The sequence below is a fragment of the Hemitrygon akajei genome, chromosome 29, assembly GCF_048418815.1.
Source record: "Hemitrygon akajei chromosome 29, sHemAka1.3, whole genome shotgun sequence".
Lineage (NCBI taxonomy): Eukaryota > Metazoa > Chordata > Chondrichthyes > Myliobatiformes > Dasyatidae > Hemitrygon > Hemitrygon akajei.
The window spans coordinates 27878050-27900712 of record NC_133152.1 but is presented as its reverse complement, the minus strand read 5'-3'; the positions used below and the strand labels follow the sequence as shown (position 1 = coordinate 27900712).

The 22663-nt window shown below is 39.8% G+C and overlaps 1 protein-coding gene across 4 annotated transcripts in view; it reads right to left on the bottom strand.

Annotated features, from left to right (window-relative positions):
* Positions 1-22663, bottom strand: part of LOC140718374 (putative oxidoreductase YteT) — a 241374-nt gene that overhangs the window by 102126 nt on the left and 116585 nt on the right. For all 4 annotated transcript variants that reach the window (XM_073032012.1, XM_073032010.1, XM_073032013.1 and 1 more), the window contains one exon: positions 4041-4097. In XM_073032012.1, coding sequence (XP_072888113.1) covers positions 4041-4097 — 57 coding nt within the window. The remainder of the gene's footprint in view (positions 1-4040; positions 4098-22663) is intronic.

Sequence of the window (22663 nt, the reverse complement as noted above, 5' to 3'; positions counted from 1 at the left end):
CCTTACTCTTAGGCTTCAATGGATGAGTTCTACTCCATGCATGGGACTGTTACACAAACAACATTAGCAGTGAATTGCAGAGTACTGCATCCTAAAATTGTCATCCTATAAATAAGAAACTGTGCTCAGTCTTTCATAGAGCAACAAGAACATGGTAAAGAGTTCATGGTACTATTTGAAGTTCTCCCAATGTTCGACTCCCCCTTAACTAATTTCATAAAAATATCTATACACTATTTAATAATAACTTATTTATAGAGCACTTTTCGTACAAATGATGTAGTTCGGAATCAGGTTTAATATCACTGGCATATGTCATAAAATGTATTGTTATGTGGCAGCAGTACATTGAATGCATAATAATAAAAAACAATACATAAGAAGAATAAGAACTATATTTTAAAAATTGAATTAAATAAGTAGTGCAAAAAGAGAGAAAAAAATTGAGTTAGTGTTACATGGGTTCATTGCCCCTTCAGAAGTCTGACAGCAGTGGGGAAGAAGCTATTCCTAAAGTGTGTGTCTTCATGCTCCTGTAACTCCTCCTAGATACTATCAATGAGAAGAGGGCATGACCTGGGTGATGGGAGTTCTTAATCACGGATGCCACCTGTTGAGGCATCATATTTTGAAGATGCTGGACATCTTTACTTTGGGCTTTACAATGGGATAAAGTGCAAACATAAAAAGAAAAGACAAAATTATGCTAGTTAAAAGCAAGGTTAAGTAAGTAGGTTTTGAGCTGGCATTTAAGAGATTCAACTGTGACTGTATCCCTTATAGTTTTAAGTATTGAATTCCATAGTTTAGGAGCATAGTTAAACAAAAGCTGACCTGCCAACTTTCTTCTAAGGGAGATTATTTAAATTTAGGAGACCAGTAGAAGAGGACCTGAGACTTGAGATATTTATGATCAGTATACATCCTCAAGTAATAGAGTAAAACTCTAGTGATGCAGCACATTTGAAACATTGATGGTGCCATACTTAACAAATTTTCCAAATCATTCAATGTTGTTTATTACCCTAATGCACTTTTGACACACTTTTTTTCCTCTAAGATGTTACCTTGTATTATGATAAATGAGTAAAAAAGGAAGTATAGAAATTAGACTCAGGTGAGTGGGAAAGAAGTGCATGAAATATGGTTCTAAGGAATGGAATAAAAGAAGAAAAAACATTATCTTATGAGTCAGATGCCAAACAGTCAGGATTTCCAAATGGCCAGCCAATGGATTATCAGAGTTTTACTGCACATAAAATATCCAAAAGGATTCTTCTTAAATAAAGGCTTACAATAACTCATTTTAGTTGGTATGGTGGGACAGAAAGGGAAGAGTTGTGAATTTCAAAATATTTGCTGAAGTGTTCTGATGTTTAACAATAGCTAGAAGATGATATAAACTGATTAACAGTCAAATTTGAGCATGATGTGATTATCTTCTCAAACGAATAGCTCGATATTGAAAATCAAAAGAGATATTTATACCTAAAACTAAATGGTTACCATATTAGTTTAACTTAAAAAATACTTAGTAATTTTAAAACATAAATGATCTTAGATGGGATATATAACTGTTCATACACAACATGGATACAAAGATCCAGAATGAAATAAAAAGCAATTGCTGATAGGTTTATTATTATTACATGTACCAAGATAGAGTGAATGAACCAAACACAAAAATCTTGATGTACTCCTCTATGAAAATGATTGTTCTGGATTCTATCTCAGAATTAGAGTGAGTTGAAATACCGCCAGTTGTTGGTGTCATAAGTGAAAGTGCATAATTGAACCCAAGAAACAGGGATAAGCCACTGAACAATGTCAAGGCTTAATCTACCAGCACAGTGCCACTTTCCTGCACAAACTATATATCTTAATCCTCTTCATATCTGAGAGTCCAAGATGGTAGTAATGTGACCTTGGTTCTCAATGCCCCAGCCAAAAGAAACACCGTCCCCAAATATATACTGTTAATAACTTAATTTTTTTAATGTTTTCATGAGATAGCCTCTCATCTATCTAAATGTCAGAAAGTATAGGCCCCATCTCAGGAATCAAATATGGCAAATCTTTGTTACATTCTGATTATCAGAAAAGTATCCCTCCGTAGGGAGAAAGGGCAGGCCTGTACACAGTATTCCAGATTGAGTCTCATCGGATTATGATAACTTCAACAGTACTCTAAACATTTGCCATCATATTCTTAGCTCTGATTTCCAATTATTGAGTGTACATGAGTGGATTTTTGCAAATGATCAGAAACAAGAAGTCTATGCATTATAAACACAAGAAAGATTACACATTACACAAGTGGTTTTAAAGTACATATTTATTTGTTCACATACAAACCTGTAAAACAGTTTGCTGAAACACTTTGCATAAATCTGTATGTGAAGTACAGTATATTCATATAATGTAAATTTAGTGATTTGATTTGAAATAAGATTAATAATACTGTGTATTTTGAAATTAAAATGAAAACTCAAATGTTCTCATTATTTTTTCACTTTCAGGGGAAATAGGACAATTTTATTTTAACAAAATTAAGGTGTTGCTCCCCCCCCCCCCCCACACTATAACACTGGAAATATTGAAATGCTGGGCACCAATATTGAGACACCACTCACACACACTGTTATCACATCAGCCCAAGCCTCAAGGGTCAGGAATAGACTCAGTCTTTCACAGCCAAATCTGAGACTATCCCACACCAACACACGCACACTCGCACTCACACTCTGCTGGAAATGAATTAGGAGCAAGAAATCAATGTAGATGCACCCCAGCACCAACCCAGATGAGACACACTTTATTTACCTGATATTCAACATTTTTTTCAATAATTTGTGAAATGAAATAAAAACCTGATTATTAGCCAGTAAAAAGAGCCTGTTGCAAACTGCAGTAATAAATACCATTTTAGAATAACACATGTACAGTATTCAGGATCAGAAATAAATCTAAACAGTATTGATCCATATTGAAACAAATCATCTAAGAGCATTTGGGCTGCGTTCAAAGAGATTAGATAATAATATATCAGGAATTACTTCTACTGAACAATTCAGATACATTTTTGATTTTAAATTTTTCAGATTTCCAGAAAAATGAAATATATGATCAGGTGAGAAACACAATTTTGATTCTTTATGCAATTTTGCAGAATAAACTGTTTCTTGTCATCAGTCATGGTCACTATATAGATTATTCTAACACAGATTAATACCCACCAACACATTTAAATATCCTTTATGTTTTAGGGGAATGAGAAAAGAAAATTCAGAATTTGTCTGCCTATTTTTAAAAACAATTCCTGAAATTAATGTGTACTAGATGAAATGCAAACACTAGTTTCTAAATGCAAGTTCCAATTGTCCAGAAGATTGTTAAGATACATTTAAAATGGTAGTATGGTACTATTAACCCCCAAATGAGTATACAAAATTTAGAATATTTTGTCCCCACTGTACATATGTTTCTTCTAACAAAGATATCAGCCTTACCGATGTTTGCAACCAGTTTCTTTTTCCACTGTTCAACACCTTGTGACAAGATCACTAGCAACCAATGTTCAGGTGCAGCCAACATTCAGTTTCACCTCACAAATGCTTCACTTATGCTGTTCAGCTCTTGCCATAATCTCCACATCCAGTTCTGCAGACAGAGTAATGTTAAAAAAAAAGCAAAAACTGATCGTATTGTGAATAGTACAATGGAAGTAGGAAGAAGCTGGGAGAAAGGAAAAATCGCAGCAAAAAAAACCGTGAGATATTTCTTTTAAAGTTGTTTTGCAAATCTCCAAAGATATTAATGTATCTCGCAGTAAGCCTTTATTAAAAAAATAACATTGCCAGTGTTCAGTATTGTTCCTTAAAGTCTTTTTTTCAGTTTGTAGGCTCTTAAGTTTTTAGTTTTCTGTCGATAAAATTCAGCAAGCTGTTAAATTCAGTAAGACTGGCTGTCCCTTTAACTGATGAAAAAAAACTCACTAAGCGGAAATAAAAGCCTTTCATGAAGAACTAAGTAATACTCACAGGTTCCAGATGTTGGATGTGGACCACTTCTCCTATCACTCCCTGGCTTAGCAGCTCCTGCATAAATAGACCATGACATCATTCAGTAGATTTGCATCTTGCAATCAGCACCCACTTTTCCACTGATATCACTTGCAGCAATATCCAATCAAAACCTAGCATGCATATTAGTTTCCAAAATTTATGCAAGCCCCTACACCACAGCTCATGAATCCCCTCCACATCAATGTTGACATCCAAGTCAGACCTCGACCTTCTTCTATTCTCTCTGTTGTGAGCATGATGGAAAATTCCACTTTAAAAAGCAAGAGGGCGGTTCGGTGGGCAGAGTTAAGAATTCAGACATTGAACAGACTATCCAGAAATAATCTTGTCACTCAAATGTGCACTGGGCTTTCACAGGAAATAGCCTGGTTTAGCACACAGAGAACTGAAACACAGAAAAAAAAGCAATCTTCGGGGCTTTCTGTCCGCCATTGCATTTTACTTTGCAGATCTGCTCAAAATGAAATTACTCCTAATTACCCAAACCTGCTCTGCTCTGTTCTGTTTGTTTATAAAGGAGAGCATAATCACAAATATAAGGAAAAACATAAATAGTCAAATTAACTAAAGTTCCCTGCATTGCCAAAATATATTATCATACTTTACTTAGCACACCAACTGAGCATAAAAAATTACTCCTTTTGTAATCAAAGGGACTTTCCATAAAAAGTGAAATGAATGTTCTCAAAAAACACATACCGCACATGTCACAGGAAGACCAACCAGCTTGCATTTTGTTGTTTTGGTACAAGGCTACACATACTAAATATTTAACCAGCTTTTCATTTCAGATATTGGCTGACGTGCACCAGCCAGTAAATGCGAGATTTATCAGGAGCACAATAAACAACATGGTCCTGCTTTCATATGACAAAACTGTTTATTAATCCAAATCATTCTATATTGCAAGGAGTCTTTTTAAGTCCATCATCTGCAAAATCTGCATGGACTTCATTTTCTCTAATTTATACCATCTAATCATCTATCACCATTGCTTCCCTTCCTCATGTACATTACATTTGCTCTAAAGCATCTACCTCTTCACCAAATCCCACTTCCTTCCAAATTTCTCTCCTACTCCAATTTCTTCCAAAGTTCACTTTGTCCAAGGTCGGTACCCCAGTTCCAGAAATCCAGGAGCAGCAGCACAAAGGGTGAGGTACGAGCATCCAGAAACCAAGGAGTGGTGTAGAGAACAAGAATTTGGGAGTAGCAACTTTGTAAGCAAAGTTTAATGCGAAAACTTCAAATGTTAATCAAGCTCAACCTCCTCCAAGAACACTCCCTGATTACCCACAGTGGAAACGAGGTGGTAGAGCAGATCAACACTGGTACTTCTGTCCTGGACAAATGCTACAGTTTGTGTCAACACATTTTGATGTGACTAAATTGTGTATTTCAGCATTAGAATGGATTTAGAAATTACATCTATAACATGAGCAGTGTATAAAGCACCATGTGATTTGCTGTGCCATTTCCTGGAGTGCAGTGAACTGTACTGCAGCGCCATTGCTAATAGCTATGATAGTGGCAATGGAAATTATTCCTCTGGTCTAAGCATTCTACTGTAAAGAAACAAGTTCACCATGAGACACTCTGCCTATGACATACCAACACCCAGCCTGTTGGGAAGGCCAAAAATATTACGATAACTCCCACTCCTGCTGGTGATACCTCAGCCAGTAGCCTAAGGGTTACTTTGAGACAGCAATTTCATGCCACTTCTGTATTCCTGATTCGTATGATAAAAGGTGTAAAGTTCCGAGATAGTCTTAGCAAACCTGCTGTTGGAGTACTGACAATATGCCTGGCCAGTCCAGTCCAAAAAAGATTTTCTTCTTGTGTCCAAAAGGCTCACTGTTAAATGCACCAGAATCACACATTAATGCCCTTTGATCACAGCCTTTTGCAAGCTGACTATCACCTACAGTCAGAGGGTTTGCAAAGAGATATGAGACTTCAACATGAAACAATTGACCCTAAAAAGCATTGAAGGACTGTCAAGAGATTACACAAGTTGGAGAATTGCAAATCTCCTCTTCAATTCTCCAACATTCTTGTGGACACAAGTCAAGGCAAGGAGCAAGAGCCTTAATCCTCAATGGTATGCGTAAAGGAAGAGAAAGTCTGAGAGAGATACAATAACCCTAGGAAAGAATGCAGAACCTATTCTCTTGGTGGAATAGGTTCATATTATAGGAAAAACTCAACTCCTCTTCCTCTTGGTAGCTCCCCCAGAGACTCCATTTTTCTGATAGCTAATAAGGCCAATTTGGGAACTGCAGACTTTTCTACAGATAAGAAACTGCCATACTGACAACTTTCAAAATCACAGGAAAGAGTTTGGTCAGTAGTTGTAAGGTGCTCTCATTGTTGCTGCACTTGCCGGAGATTAGGTCTATACAGCACAACTATACTGTGTGAATCATATTAGATCTTTCCCAGTTCATATGAAGCTCAAAAATGGATTGAGTTTGCAAAACTTTAATGTATATGTCTCCAGAAAATGGGAGGAGAAATTCTACATGGCCGTTGGTCTGAAAGCTGTCATTGTGTGTGGTTGCATCATGCTTACAAGTAGACTAAGTATCATCAGAACCTTGCAGGAAAAAACCTGATGCAGCGGTTCCCTGAGTAGATTGTTGAAGGCATTTAGCAGGATGCTCAAGAGCAAAGCTTTCAATTAAGCATCAAGACCTTGCTTAGTTGTGATGAGAAAGATTTGCCCCTTCAGATCTTTCTTGAATAATCAGAATATCTACCACAATGTGTGCTGTCCTTTATTAAAGGCCACAAGTGATATGGGGTTGATGTTTTTTGCCAGGAAGTTCTGGGAAGACATACAGAGGTATTTGTCACAGTTTGTTCAGCATAGCTGCTTAGCACATGATGTTACGCTATTCCTGAGCTGGCATGCTGAAACCATCAGCACAGTGAAAGATATCCTCTTGAATACCGAAACTCACTGATATTGGAGAGGAATGTGTTGTTTACAACAGAATGCTGCAAACTGGAACACTCTTAACACCCACGACTACTTGCTAAGGGATAGGCTGAAGCTGGGAGCAACCACTACAAAAACTCAATGGGGAAGAGGCATACCTCAAGGCACTTCCTGCACACTAATTGAAAACTGTATTAAAACTCCATGAAATATTTGCTCGAGGGTTCTTACTTATATTTAATTATTTTATAATTGAAATACATTTTGAAATTAAAAAACACAAATCTTCATAAAACCACCAACTCCTGCGTCCAAACTTCTGATTACCAATGTCCTTTCCTGGCTACACGCTCCATATTAAACTGCATTCCACCTGTCCTTCACATGTGAGCTCATTATCCCTATTCTCAAAAATACCTTGACCATCAAACCACTGACCTATCTCCATAATCCCCATCTTTGCGAGTCTTCAAAAGTAAGTTAGCTTCCTAAATCGTGCCTATTTCTCTTGGTAATGCTTTTGAATTCCTCCAGTAATATTTCTCCTTCTGCACAATTTTAACTAACTCTATTTAAAGTCATAACTGTCATTCAATGTGATTGTGTTCAATATTAACCTCCAGACCAGCAGCTTTAGACAAAACTGACGTCACTTTTCTCCTTCAAAATCTCTCCAGTGCCTTCACCCCAGGCTTCCTTTCTTAATTATTCAGGCTGAGAATCACCTTCATCTTCCCTTCCTGCAACAGGTTTCTAATCTTTCCCAAATGATCTATCCTTAGCACCTTTGTATTTCCAACGCCGTTTCTTAGCAACAAATAGCATTGGTTTCCATCACCATATTTTTCATCTTATGCCTCAAAAACTGTAAAATTGTCCATTAGATATTCAGTTCTGATGGAAGATCAATGTCATAAGATAATTACTGTTTCTCTTCCCGCAGATGCTAACAAGCTAAGTATTTTCATTAATAAGGCCACCTCCACTCACTTCCAGAAATCACCTGCACATCAGCCAACCAATTACTGGAACCTTCATTTAAAATTTTGTTATTTTACCAATCTAACACTCCTGGTTGGCCTTTTTTTTAAAAAACTGTACTTAAATTTGAAGTAATATAAAACTCTGCTACCATGTCTTATCTCATAAAATCCTACTCAGGTATAAATATACCGTATATGTTAATAAAGTACACAAGATTCTGGTTTACAGTTCATAATTAAAATTCTTAATAACATTTTCAACTTCCTCCCCTACATACTTCTGTAATCTCTCCCAGTCCTACTACCCTCTCTTTACCCACTCATCATTAATTCGGGCTTGTGAAAAATCATCAAATTTAATCCCTCATCATTTGGCATGGTGTACTGTTTAGGCCATTAAGCCCTATTCCTATTCTCAATGCCCTGACTAATGGAGGCCAGTGTGCCAAAAGCCTTCTTGGCCACCCTGACTACCTGTGATGACACTTCCAGGAAATATTCAAGAAGATGCTATTAAGCTGTAAAAAGTGCAGAAAGATTTACAAGGATGTTAACAGGACATGAGGGCCTGGGTTACAGGAAGAGTTAGGCAGGCTTGGAGCATAGGAAACTGAGGGACGATCCTATGGAGGGACTTGGAGAAGGTGAATGCACAGTCTCCAAGGTTGGGGCATTAAGAACTAGTGGGCATAGGCTTAAGGTGAGAGGTGAAGGATTTAATTGGAACCTGAGGGCAAGTTTCTTACATTGAGGATGGTACACATAAGGAATGAGCTGTCAGTAGGATTATTTGAAGCAGGTATAACAACAACATTTAAAAGACACTAGGGCAGTAAGTAGATAGAAAAGGTTCAGCAAGATATGGTCAAAGGTGGGCAAGTGGGTCCAGCTTACAGGGGCAGCTTGGTTGGAATGGACCAGTTGGGCTGAAGGACCCGTTTCCATGCTGCATGACTTTATAAGCTCTACGTTTCCTTCCCTCGTATCTATTTCTCTGCATGAATTTATATAGATGTGGCGAGGTGAGCTCAATGCCTTTTATGCTCACTTCAACTGACAAAACATGGAGACACCTTCATGAACTCCCACAGCCCCCGACGACCATGTGATTTCAGTTTCTAAAGCTGACATGGGAGCATCCTTCAGAAGGGTGAATCCAGAGAAAGCACCCAGCCCAGATGGGGTACCTAGCTGAGTACTGAAGACTTGTGCTGATCAACTGGTTCACATGTTCACTGATATCTCACTTCAGCAGTCTGAGGTAACTACCTGCTTCAAACAGGCTTCAATTATATTAGTGCCCAAGAACATGGTAGCCTGCCTCAGTGACGAACATCCAGTAGCACTTCCATCCACTGTGACGAAGTGCTTTGAGAGGTTGGTGATGAAACATATCAACTCCTGCCTGAGGAACAACTTGGATCCACTGCATTTTGCCCACCATCACAACAGGTCAAAAGGGTGATGCTGCTTCATTGGCTCCTCACTCAACACTGGAACACCGGGACAGTAAAGGTGCATACATCTGTATGCTCTTCATCGATGACAGCTCAGCATGTAATACTATCATCCCCTCAAAACTAATAAACTCCAAGGCTTAGGCCTTAATACCTCTTAGTGCAACTGGTTCCCTGACTTCCTCACTTGCAGACCCCAGTCAATTCAGATTGCAAAAACATCTCCTCCACAATCACCAGCAGCACAGGTGTGCCACAATGCTGTGAGCTTAGTCCTTTGCTCTATGACTGTGAGGCTAAGCACAGCTCCAAAGGTTCAAAGGTTCATTTATTATCAAAGTATGTATGCAGTATATCTCTCTGATTCTTCTCCAGATATCCATGAAACAAAGAAAACCATGGAAGTCAGCTCACAGAGAAACAGCAAACCCACCCCCTGCCCCCCACACACACACACACACACACACGCAGCATGATCGTCAATGCCCCCCAACTCCGTTCCCCTGCACACACGCAACAAGAACATTGGATCCTAAAGCCCACTCACCCTACATGTAACTCAACAGGAACGTCAGCCCCCAAATCCCCCTTTTCCGCATAAAAAACAAACAAAAATGCAACAAGAACATTGACCGCCCCTCCCCCCACAAAAAATGAGAAAGACTGTGCGTCAACACAAAATATAAAAACCATAAGACTGAAAAAGTCCATAGTCCAAATTGTAGAACCTCTAACATCATTCGACATCACCAAAAGAGAGACACTACTGAAACCCAGAGGCCTACCCTCTGGACCATAGCAACTGGCCACAAAAGGTTCCTTCTCTGGCAGCAGAGCGATTCCTTCAGTGATCTAAAGGCAGGTAGCTGGCGCTGAACCCATGCTCATTTTCTGCCATTCACCTCGATGTTTCAGTCTTCCTCATCACTTTAATCAGGGAATAATGGAAGCTTTAATCAGTGAATTGGAGTTGAACATCAGCTCAAGTCTCATCTCGTAGTTTCTTCACCTCGAAGCCCGCATTTGCTTCCTGGAATGTTCTCGGAGCCAGCAAAGTGCTGGGTCACACAATCGATCTCCAAACTGCAAATCGCAGTCTCTAACAGTTCCAGAAACACATTTAAGATGAAAAACAGACGTAACAGAGGTGAATTAAACAGTTTCATGATCTACCCAGAAGATGTTGACCGAGGAAACATCGTACGCAGGCGCCACCATGACAGGAAGAATGATGTATTTAAGTTTGCTGACAACATTGTTGTCATTGGCCAAATCAAAGGTGGTGATGAATCTGCATACGAGAGAGAGATTGAAGATCTGATTGAATGGCGCCGCATTCTCACTCAATTTCAGCAAAACCAAAGAGCTGATACAGGAGGATGAAACTGGAGGTCCAGGAGCTTGTCCTCTTCAGGGAATCAGAGGTGGAGAGGGACAGCAACTTTTAACTAGTTGGCATTATAATTTCAGAGGATATCTCCTGGGTCCTGCATGTAAGTGCCATTACAAAGAGAGCACCACAGCACCTCAACTTTCTTTGAAGTTTGTGAAGATTCAGTATGCCATCTATAACTTTGTCAAACTTCTATAGATGTGTGGTGAAGAGTATACTGACTAGTTTACCTCATGACTTGGTATGGATACGTGATAGCCCTTAAATGGAAAAGCCTACAAAAGTAGTGGATACAACCCAGTCTACCACAGCCATCAGGGAGGTGGTACAGGAGCCTCGAGACCCATACCACCAGGTTCAGAACAATTATTAGCACTCAACCATCAGGCGCTTGAACCAGAGAGAGTAACTTCACTCATCCAAAAATTTAACTGTCCCCACAACCTGTGGGTTCACTTTCAAGGACTCTTCATCTTCTGTTCTTGATATGTTTTGCTTATTTATTTATTATTACTGTTTTGTTGCTTTTTTCTTTTGTACTTGCACAGTCTGTTGGCTTCTGCACATCAGTTGTTTGTCCATCTTGTGTGTGGTTTTTCATTGATACTATTGTGCGTTGTATTTACTGTGAATGCCCACAAGAAACTGAATCTCAGAGTTGTATATGGTGACGTATATGTACTTTGTTAATAAATTTACTTTGAACTTTAGTGTCCAAATGCATTTTAGAACAACCCTGTTCAGCTTCAACATTAAAAGCTTGACAAGCAGTGTTGAAATGTGATCACATCTATGTAGGGAATGTAGGGAAATGATTAGAACAAGTACAGAGAAAGACTCTGTAAGGTTTTACAATTATATAATCACCAGATCACACTCAAGTATCTTTTTCAAATGAAGTATTTCTTAAATCTAGAGCCACCACAAAACTTATGAAGAGTTGCTAATAAATTGGGGATGTTATGGATAGAATAGAGGGTTGTCTAAAACTACAGCAGGATATAGATCAGATGGAAAGTTGGGCAGACCATTGGCAGATAAAATTTAATCTTGGGAAGTGCAAGGTGGTGCATTTTGTTAAGTCAAATACGAGTAGGAAATACAGTAATCAGTAGGGCACAAAGGAATGTTGATGAACAGAGAGACCAAAGGTCAAGCCCACAATACTGTGAACACAAAAACACAGGTCAGTAGGGTGATAGAGCAGCTATACAGCATACTTGTCTTCATATGGTGGGGATTATAAGAGTTAGGATGTTATGTTAGGCTACAATTGGAGTATTTATGGTGTTCTGGTCACTGCACTCTAGGATGGATTCAGCTGTGCTGGATAGAGAGTGCAGAGGAGTTTCATTATAACTTTGCCTGGATTGGTTTAGTTCCAAAGAGAGAGTTGAACCACCTGATTAGCTTCCCCGGCACAGAGGTGGTTAATAGACATCCTGATAGAAGTATATAAGATTATTCAACACGTAGAAGGGATAGATAATCAAAATCTTTTTTCCGATGGTAAGGGTACTATAAAGACGAGGGCAGAATTTGAAGGTCAGAGGAAGAAGTTTTAAAGAGCATCTAAGGGATTAAGATTTTTTTTACACAGACAGTGTTTAATAGCTGGAACTCACTGCCAGAGGAGCTGATAGAATTATATACAATTACTATGTTTAAGAGGCAATTGGACAAATGCATAAATAAGCAAGGCAAATAAGGATATTTTTCTAATGCAGGCAAACATGGTACGTATAGATCAGTGAAAAGGTCAGCTTGGACATGTAGGCTAAAGGACCTGAGCTTCTGCTATACAATTCTATGACTAATTGCACATTTCAATTTACTACTTCTTTTTGATTTAATCTTAATACTTTCAGACATGGGCAACTTGAAAATGAATAAAACAGGAATGCACGCAACATAGAACTAGTTTAGTCTTGAATCTAACCACAATCTGAAGACAAAAAGGAAGGCCAAAATATAGATGAAAAGCTCTATAAAATAATGACAAATTGCGGACAGTTGTGGAAGTTGTGGGCAACAGCCAGTGTTCAGTGAAATCCATGGCCATTCTAGTTTTGATGACAGACTGAATGGACTGATTGGCTGTCTCAAACTATAAAACCTTACTAAGATTAACTGTTCTTGCAACTTTATTGCTCAGTCCCTGTCCCTTCTCATGTTTGTCCCTGACAAGAATCTATTATTAATATATGACAAATAGAAACATTCTTGTAGCTATTTAAAAATTTAGCTATCAATGCTACCTATATATAGTTTTGAGCAAAATGTGTGCAACATAACTATTCTTGACTTTAGTAATGCTTCTGCTTTTAGTTAAATTTTGCAAAATCCCTTAGATAGTTTGATAAATCCACTGCCTGGTGTGGAATAACCATCCAGAACTGGGAAGTTACAGGGTTGGTTCTTTGGCAACGGTTTTCACTTACAAACTGCTTTAAACACAGAAAAACATCCCAATGCATTTTTCAAAACATTTCCATCCAGGCAAGGGCTCAATATCTTCAAAAATATGTAAACAATGCATTGCTTATGTCTTTCTACTGTGCATAAAGGAGTTCTACATAGTTGAAGATTCCAACTAACTTACAGATGATTTATAAACAGAACTCCATCTCACTCCACATCTTTTTTTGTAGTTATTAAATCTTGTCGATCAGTGCGTCACTTGCAAAGCCAACATCACTTGCCCTTCATAATTGCACATGAGAAGTCCTGATGAGCCACCTTCTGAAAAATGGTGTGTACTGTATTTAGGAGGGGAGTATGTAAGCAGTGAATTCCCATGTAATTGAAGCCCTTGGCCTTCTTGGCATTACATGCTGCATGTTTAGGAGTAGTCCGGGCAAGTAACGGTAGATTATTTTGTAGATGGGCATGCTACATAATTAGTGGAAGTAATGAACATTTGGAATGGTTGGTAGAGTGCCAATGAAATGGGGTGTTTTACTGGAAATGCAGTCCAGCATTAGTACTACTGGAACTGCACTCATCAAGGCAAGCAGAGGACATCCCGTCATGCACCTGAAATGTACATGAGTAAAGCTTTGTAAATTCAGTGCTAGAGAATACCCAGCCTTCAAACTGCTTTTGTATACAGTGTTAAGTAATTTGTTCAAAGAATGAAATTGCCCTCACCACCACCACCATTTGTACTCAAGATGGGGGTACTTTAGAGTGCCTCAATCACCTTCATACTCTGGATAGAGGTATTCAGCTGTGCTGCCTGCTCTGGTCTAACGGTGGTACAGGGTATACCCAGGAATTGTAGAGAAGTCTGGCATGCTAGCTGGTCAGATTTTATAATGACAACCCACTGAACGCATTTGATGTAGAGAGGGATTTGGGGTGCAAGACCTTAGCTCCCTGAAAGTGGCACAAAAGCAAATAGGGCGGTAAAGAGGGTGTAATGCATTGTTGCTGTCATCAGTTGAGATGCTGAATAGAAAAGTCAGGAAGTCACATGGCAGCTGTATAAAGCCTTGGTTAGTTCACGTTTGGAGCACTGTGTGCAGTTCCGGTCACCACTTTATAGGAAGGACATGGAGGCTTTGGAGAAGGTTCATCTAGATTAGAGATCTATAAGGAGAGGTTGAACAAACTTAGATTGTTCACTTTGGAGCATCGAAGGCTGAGGGGCAACATGATTAAGTGTATAAAATTATGAGAGGTACCGACAGGGTAGATAGTCACAATCTTTTTCCTCTGATAGAAATGTCAAATTCTAGAAGGCATAATTTTAAGGTGTGAGTGAGAAAGTTTAAAGGAGATTTATAGAGACTGGTAGACACCTAGACCTTATTTCCAGGGGAAATGATGGAAGCAGATGTGATAGCAATGTTTGGAAGATATTTAGACAGGCACATTAACAGGCAGGATCTGAGGAATATAGATGACGTTTAAGCAGAAGTGGCATTTTAACTGAACTCATGGTTGGCGTTGACAAAATGGACCAAAGGGACTGTTCTTGTGCTGTAGTGTTCTATGTAAATGGACTGCTGCTCAGCTAATGTGTGGAACATTTTTCACAATTTAGCGTAGTAGTTAGTGTGATGCTATTACAGCTCAGGGCATTGGAGCTTGGAGTTCATTCCTGGTATCCTCTGTAAGGAGTCTCTGTTAGTCCTCCCCATGGAATGTGTGGGTTTTCCCCAGGAGCTCCAGTTTCACCCCACAATCCAAAGACATACCAGGTAAGTTAATAGGTCATTGTAATTTGCCTCGTGATTGGGTTAGGGTTAAATTGGGTATTGCTGGGTGGCATGGCTTGAAGGGCTGGGAGGGCCTTTTCGATGCTATATCTCTAAATAAAGATATAGCATCTTTATATGTCTGCAGATGTTTATGAGGAGGACTTAGCCTCAACTAAACTGAGCGATTATGTTGATGCCCACATCTGGTTTTGTTCTTTGCTTTGATATGGCCCTTTTGGTACAACTGACTGTTCTCCTAGCCTAATGTGGAGGATGTTCAAGCATCAACCACATCATGTGACTCCAGATCCACACGGCCAGTATGTGAGGGAACCAGATGTGTTTTTACGATGATCTAGTGTTATGGTCATCATTACCATTAATCAGTTTGTTGTATTTTCAATTCCACAGCTATCACGCTGGATTTTGCATGCCTGAGCTGTTCATCCAGATCCCTGGATTACATAATGAATCATTTAATTGCTGGATCCTCGCTAACATACGCTAAAATCTCATACAAGAGGAAATCTGCAGATGCTAGAAACCTAAGCAGCACACACATAATGCTGGAGGAATTCAGCAAGACAGACAGCATCTACGGAAAGGAGTATCGTCGATGTTTCATGCTGAGACCCTTCCTTCATCAGGACCAGAGGAAAAAAAGATGAGGAGTCAGAGTTGGAAGGCAGAGGGAGATGGAAGGATGCAGTTGAGGGCAGTGTTCCTCCAGTGTTTTTGAGTGTGTCGCTAAAATCTCACGGCACTATTCAAATAAGTAAGACTCTCTGCAAAGTGCCTTAGGACATCCTAAGGATTTAACTATTTATCTGCAATATGAAACAAAAACCATTTTTTAAAGGCTGTTTGATAATTTAACATTGAGAAAAACATTTGCTGTGGTCACAAGACATGTTGCTTACAGTTCACTTTGAAACATGTATATCTTTATCTCACTTCAACTTGTGTGGTATTTTATGCTCTTTTCTGTTTCAGTTCCTGATAACTGCTGCATCTTTTTCACCATTTAGAAATCAATTATACTTATCTAATACAGCACAAAGTCAAATTAATTGCAAACTCCAGGAAGTACTGCACATTAGAGTGAAAGTAGCACACTTCACTTAATTCACAGCGAAACTGTGCAGGACAAAAACAAGAACTCTAGGCTTTGACCAGAAATGCAACAAATCAAGAGCACTTCATTCAGTTTATAGCACAAGGTTACCATACTGTTGTAGGCAAATACAGCTGTTAACCTGCACACAGCCCCACAAATGCAATGAGATGAATGATCACCTAATTTGTTTCACTTGCAATAATTACTTGTACAGAATATTAAGAAAACGCTTTTTTCCCTCTTCCTACGCCTATTTTCAGTTCCCTAAATTAGGTATTCAGGAAGCTTGATTTTGTGTTTACTCTGCTAGTACTGCACCAAAGGCCATTCAGATTTGGTGCTCAAATGAGCTTGAACCTTAACTTTTTAACACAGTGCTGAGAAGTTAACCAATGTACCAATTACACTGTATCCCCAAACTCTACCACACAATCTCTAATTCTTCCAAAACTGCAGAATTCAACTTCTATTACTCAAATTGTTCACCTTCATCCCTACCCTTGTACAAAGCTGCAGTATCTTCAAGAGATGAAAATAAATAAGAACTGGCAATTCTATTAAATGATTATAAAGCTGTATCCAAGGCAACATATTTTCTAATGCAAAAATATATATGACTTAAAAAATAAATCAGGCATGCTGGCATACTGAATACTGTCATTGCTTACTCTATAGTTAGGCTCCCCAGTATAGAATACAGTGGGATTTCTCACAGACATTTGCATGTACCATACAGTAAGTCAGCAAAGCAGCAGGACAGTGGATTTATTCTTCGCTCCCTCTCCTGGAGGCACTGTCTCCAAAGCACCATATTACATCCACTTTACATCAAAGAAATAGAAGAGACATGCTATTCATGGGTCCACCACTAGGAGGTGTGAGAGAACTTCTGAGTTGTTTTTCAGTTTTCCAGCTTTGTTTGTCCTCTGCTTGTATTTATCTTCTGTTATTTACATCTATTTAGAGACCACCCTCAAGTGATAAACCTCCCTCAGCCACTATCATCAACAATGTATGATACTCAGCCCCCCCAAATGTCAAACATTGTCTTTGTTCTCTCCATCCTTCCCCCTTCTCTTTAACTTAATCAAATATGTTCCCATCTTATTTCTGATGACAGGTCATCAAACTGGAATTGTTTCTTCTCCTCAGATGCTGCTTGAACTGCTAAACATTTCTGGCATTATGTTTCTATTTCAGGTTTCTATCATCCGCAGTTCCATTTCCAGCTTTACTTGCAACTTAATATGTTTGTTTAAATGGGCACAGAGTAAGAATTGTCTGGACATTTTAAAGTTCTTTCATTGCTAAATATTACCAGTTGGTAGGTTAACTGGTCACTGTATATTGTCCTGTGATTAGGCTAGGATTAAATTGGGGGTTTGCTACGTGTCGTGACTTGAAGGGCCGATAGGTCTACTCTGTGCTGTATCTCAATAAGTAAAATCTAGCAGCTGAAGATAGCATCACTCCCTACTTAAGGGAAAGCTCAATAAATATATGAAGGAGAAGCAATGAAAGTAGCTTAAAAAGAGAGTGCTGAAGATAACTGCTCAAATAAATCTTCTGTGTTTGCAATAGTCCAGTGACAGAGAGTAGTTTTGCCATAAGACACACTCAAAACATCCTTGCACAGAATTGAAAAACTCCCAATTCTTTTAAAGTTATAAACTTTTGGTGAGGAGGAGTACGACTGGCAGAAGGAAATATTTCATTGAATAGGCAGCAAACAAAACAGCTACAAAAGGTGTGTTTATTTGTGGTACCCAGTGTGAGGAGACTGTAGTTCCATGAAGTACCCTGTAATTCAGTAACAAACCCTTATAACCTTTGCCAGTAATAGCATCATACTTAAAGCCACTGGATAATCTCATAGATCTTTCTGCCAAGGACTGCATTTACCAGATGGAAGAGTCTGAACAGCAACAAGCCTCAACACAGACGTCAGGCTTTTTTTTGTTTCCTGGCTGTTCTCAGCAGTCAGAAAAAAACAGCAGCTTATACTGTAGCGAGCTTAAAGATACTCTACCTTGTACATTGTGTTATTGTTATAGATTTAATTACAACAAATTTTGACAAAAATATTTTGTTTTGATTGCCTTTTTGTGTAAAATAAGATAAAGAGAAGTAGTGGACCAATAATCTGAGCACATTGGACATTGATCGGTTTGTTTCTGAACTATAGGAAGCAATTGGATAAATAACCAGGAGACTTGTAGCAGCAGGGAATCTGCAGTATTACCTTGTCCTCAGGGTGAACTCCCGCCATCTGAATTTTAATCTCTATTAAAATTTAAAATCTCTATTTTAGGCACCCCAGATTACGTCATGTACTCCAACTTCAATTCTTAAACTGATGGCATAATTCTGTATGAGTAGTACACCAATCGAACACTGGCTTCTTTTATTGGGATACCTACTAACTTAGTAAGGAAACTACTCATTTTGTCCTCAATCCCCAATTTACATTCAATTAACTGATCTCAACTGGGGCAAGAGCAAGAGTGCTACAATTGAAAAGAACAAGTTTCATCAGGAGTGAGGCATAATTTGAAGTCACAAGTGAGAAAGAGAAATCGTTGCATGGCAGGAGCCATTTGAAAAGAAAAAGTCTCATTGGGAGTGAGTCATAATTTGAAGTAGCGAGTGAGATAGACATTGTTACAAGGTGGGAGTCACTTGAAAAGAACAAGTCTCGTCAGCAGTGAGTCATAATTTGAAGCAGTGAGCGAGAGGTGGAGAAGGGATATCATAGCAAGGTGAGAACTATTTAAAAAGAACACGTCTCATCGGGAGTGAGTTTTATCTGGGCCAATTGAAAAAAGAAAGAAGTAAGCAAAGTAGCTATTGTTGGGTGGGCCAGTGTTAGGGTGGGAGGCTTTGGCTCAACAGACTTCAGCAAGACCAGAGACAAGAAAATCTGCTGATGCCGGAAATCCAAGCAACACACGCAAAATGCTGGAGGAACTCAGCAGGCCAGGCAGCATCTATGGAAAAGGGTCTTGATCCGTAACTTTTCCATCGGTGCTGCCTGGCCTGCGAGTTCCTCCAGCATTTTGTGTGTGTTGTTTGGCAAGACCAGGCTTGGTCAAGCACAGACAGAGGTTCTACATAAGTTTCTAGTAAGATTTTTCCCCTCTTTCATTGTCTATTAGTACATACAGTAGCTAATGGGCTGAGAATGGGTCCAGAGTATGTGGTATGCTCTTTTCGTGGGATGCGGAAACTCTGGAAGACCTCCAGTCTTCCTAAGAACTAGGGGATTTTAACATGCGAGTGGATTGGGAAAATCAGGTTGGCACTGGATCTCGAGAGAGGATTTGTAGGATGTCTACGAGATGGCTTTTTAGAACAGCTTGTTGTTGAGCCCACTAGGGGATCGGCAGTACTGGATTGGGTATTGTGTAATGAACCAGAGGCGATTAGAGAGATGGAAGTGAAGGAACCCTTAGGAGGCAGTGATCACAACATGACTGAGTTCACTGTGAAATTTCAGAAAGAGAAGCCGAAATCCGATGTGTCGGTATTTCAGTGGAGTAAAGGAAATTACAGTGGCATGGGAGAGGAACTGGTCACGGTTGACTGGAAAGGGGCACTAGCGGGAAGGACGGCACAGCAGCAGTGGCTGGAGTTTATGCGAGAAGTGAGGAAGGTGCAAGACAGACATATTCCAAAGAAGAAGAAATTTTCAAATGGAAAAAGGAAGCAACCGTGGCTGACAAGAAAAGTCAAAGCCAAAGTAAAAGCAAAGCAGAGGGCATAGAATGAAGCAAAAATTAGTGGGAAGACAGAGGATTGGGAAGTTTTTAAAAGCTTACAAAAGGAAACTAAGAAGGTCATTAAGAGGGAAAAGATGAACTATGAAAGGAAGCTAGCAAATATTATCAAAGAGAATACTAAAAGCTTTTTCAAGTATATAAAGAGTAAAAGACAGGTGAGAGTAGATATAGGACCGATAGAAAATGATGCTGGAGAAATTGTAATAGGAGATAAGGAGATGGCGGAGGAACTGAATGAGTACTTTGCATCAGTCTTCACTGAGGAAGACCAGCAATATACCAGACATTCAAGGGTGTCAGGGAAGAGAAATATGCGCAGTCACAATTACGGCAGAGAAAGTACTCAGGAAGCTGAATAGTCTAAGGGTAGATAAATCTCCTGGACCAGATGGAATGCACCCTCATGTTCTGAAGGAAGTAGCAGTGGAGATTGTGGAGACATTAGCAATGATCGTTCAAAAGTCGATAGATTCTGGCCTGGTTCCGGAGGACTGGAAGATTGCAAATGTCACTCCACTATTTAAGAAGGGGGCAAGGAAACAAAAAGGGAATTATAGACCTGTTAGCTTGACATCGGTGGTTGGGAAGTTGTTGGAGTTGATTGTCAAGGATGAGGTTACGGAGTACCTGGAGGCATATGACAAGATAGGCAGAACTCAGCATGGTTTCCTTAAAGGAAAATCCTGCCTGACAAACCTAGTGCAATTTTTTGAGGAAATTACAAGTAGGCTAGACAAGGGAGATACAGTGGATGTTGTGTATTTGGATTTTCAGAAGGCCTTTGACAAGGTGCCACACATGAGGCTACTAAACAAGATAAGAGCCCATGGAATTACAGGAAAGTTACATACGTGGATAGAGCGTTGGTTGATTGGCAGGAAACAGAGAGTGGGAATAAAGGGATCCCATTCTGGTTGGCTGCCGGTTACCAGTGGTGTTCCACAGGGGTCCGTGTTGGGGCCGCTCCTTTTTACATTGTATATCAACGATTTGGATTATGGAATAGATGGCTTTGTGACTAAGTTTGCTGATGATACAAAGATAAGTGGAGGGGCCGGTAGTGCTGAGGAAACAGAGAGTTTGCAGAGAGACTTGGATAGATTGGGGGAATGGGCAAAGAAGTGGCAAATGAATTACAATGTCGGAAAGTGTACGGTCATGCACTTTGGTAGAAGAAATAAACGGGCAGACTATTATTTAAATGGGGAGAGAATTCAAAGTTCTGAGAGGCAACAGGACTTGGGAGTCCCCGTGCAGTATACCCTTAAGGTTAACCTCCAGGTTGAGTTGGTGGTGAAGAAGGCGAATGCAATGTTGGCATTCATTTCTAGAGGAATAGAATATAGGAGCAGGGATGTGATGTTGAGGCTCTATAAGGCACTGGTAAGACCTCACTTGGAATACTGTGTGCAGTTTTGGGCTCCTTATTTAAGAAAGGATGTGCTGACATTGAAGAGGGTTCAGAGAAGATTCACTAGAATGATTCCAGGAATGAGAGTGTTAACATATGAGGAACGTTTGACCTCTCTTGGACTGTACTCCTTGGAGTTTAGAAGAATGAGGGGGGGGACCTCATAGAAACATTTCGAATGTTGAAAGGCATAGACAGAGTGGATGTGGCAAAGCTGTTCCCCATGGTGGGGGAGTCTAGTATGAGAGGACATGACTTGAGGATTGCAGGGTGCCCATTCAGAACGGAGATGCGAAAAAAAAATTTTAGCCAGAGGGTGGTGAATCTATGGAATTTGTTGCCACGGGCGGCAGTGGAGGCCAAGTCATTGGGTGTATTTAAGGCAGTGATTGATTGGTATCTGAGTAGTCAGGGCATCAAAGGTTATGGTGAGAAGGTGGGGGAATGGGACTAAAGGGGACATTGGATCAGCTCATGATGAAATGGCGGAGCAGACTCGACGGGCCGAATGGCCAACTTCTGCTCCTTTGTCTTATGGAACTACAGCAGCATGAAGTGCAACAAGATACAGCTCTTTAGAGACCATGGAAGGAAATGGAGCTGTAGCTCAACGACTTTCAGCACAAACGGGAGAATGAGGAGGTGATAGATAAGAGCTACAGGGAGGCAGTCACCCCTAAATTGCAGGAGGCAAGACCCTGGATGACTGACAGGGGAGGGAAATGGACTAGACAGCCAGAGCAGACTACCCCTGTGGTCTTTCCCTTCGATAATAAGCATACTGCTTTGTATACGGTTTCGGGGAAAACAACCTACCAGGAGAAGCCATGGTGACCAGCTCTTTGGCACTGAGTCTGGCTCAGAAGAGAAGGAGGGAGAAGAGGAGTGCAGTAGTGATAGGGGATTCCATAGTTAGAGGAGCAGACAGGAAATTCCATGGATGTGAAAAAGATATTCAGAAGGCATTTTGCCACCCAGGTGTCAGGGTCAGGGATCTCTCAGATCGAGTTCACAGCTTTCTAAAGGGGGACAGTGAGCTGCTAGTTGTCGTGATACATATTGGTACCAATGACATAGGTAGGAAAAGGGTGGAGGTTTTGAAGAGAGAATATAGTGAGTTAGGTAGAAAGCTGAAAAGCAGGATTTCCAGGGTAGGAATCTTGGATTGCTGCCTGTGCTATGTGGCAGTGAGGGTAAGAATAGAGTGATATGGCAGAAGAATGTGTGCCTGAGGAACCAGTGCAAAGAGCAGTGTTTCAGATTTCTGGATTATTGGGATCTCTTCTGGA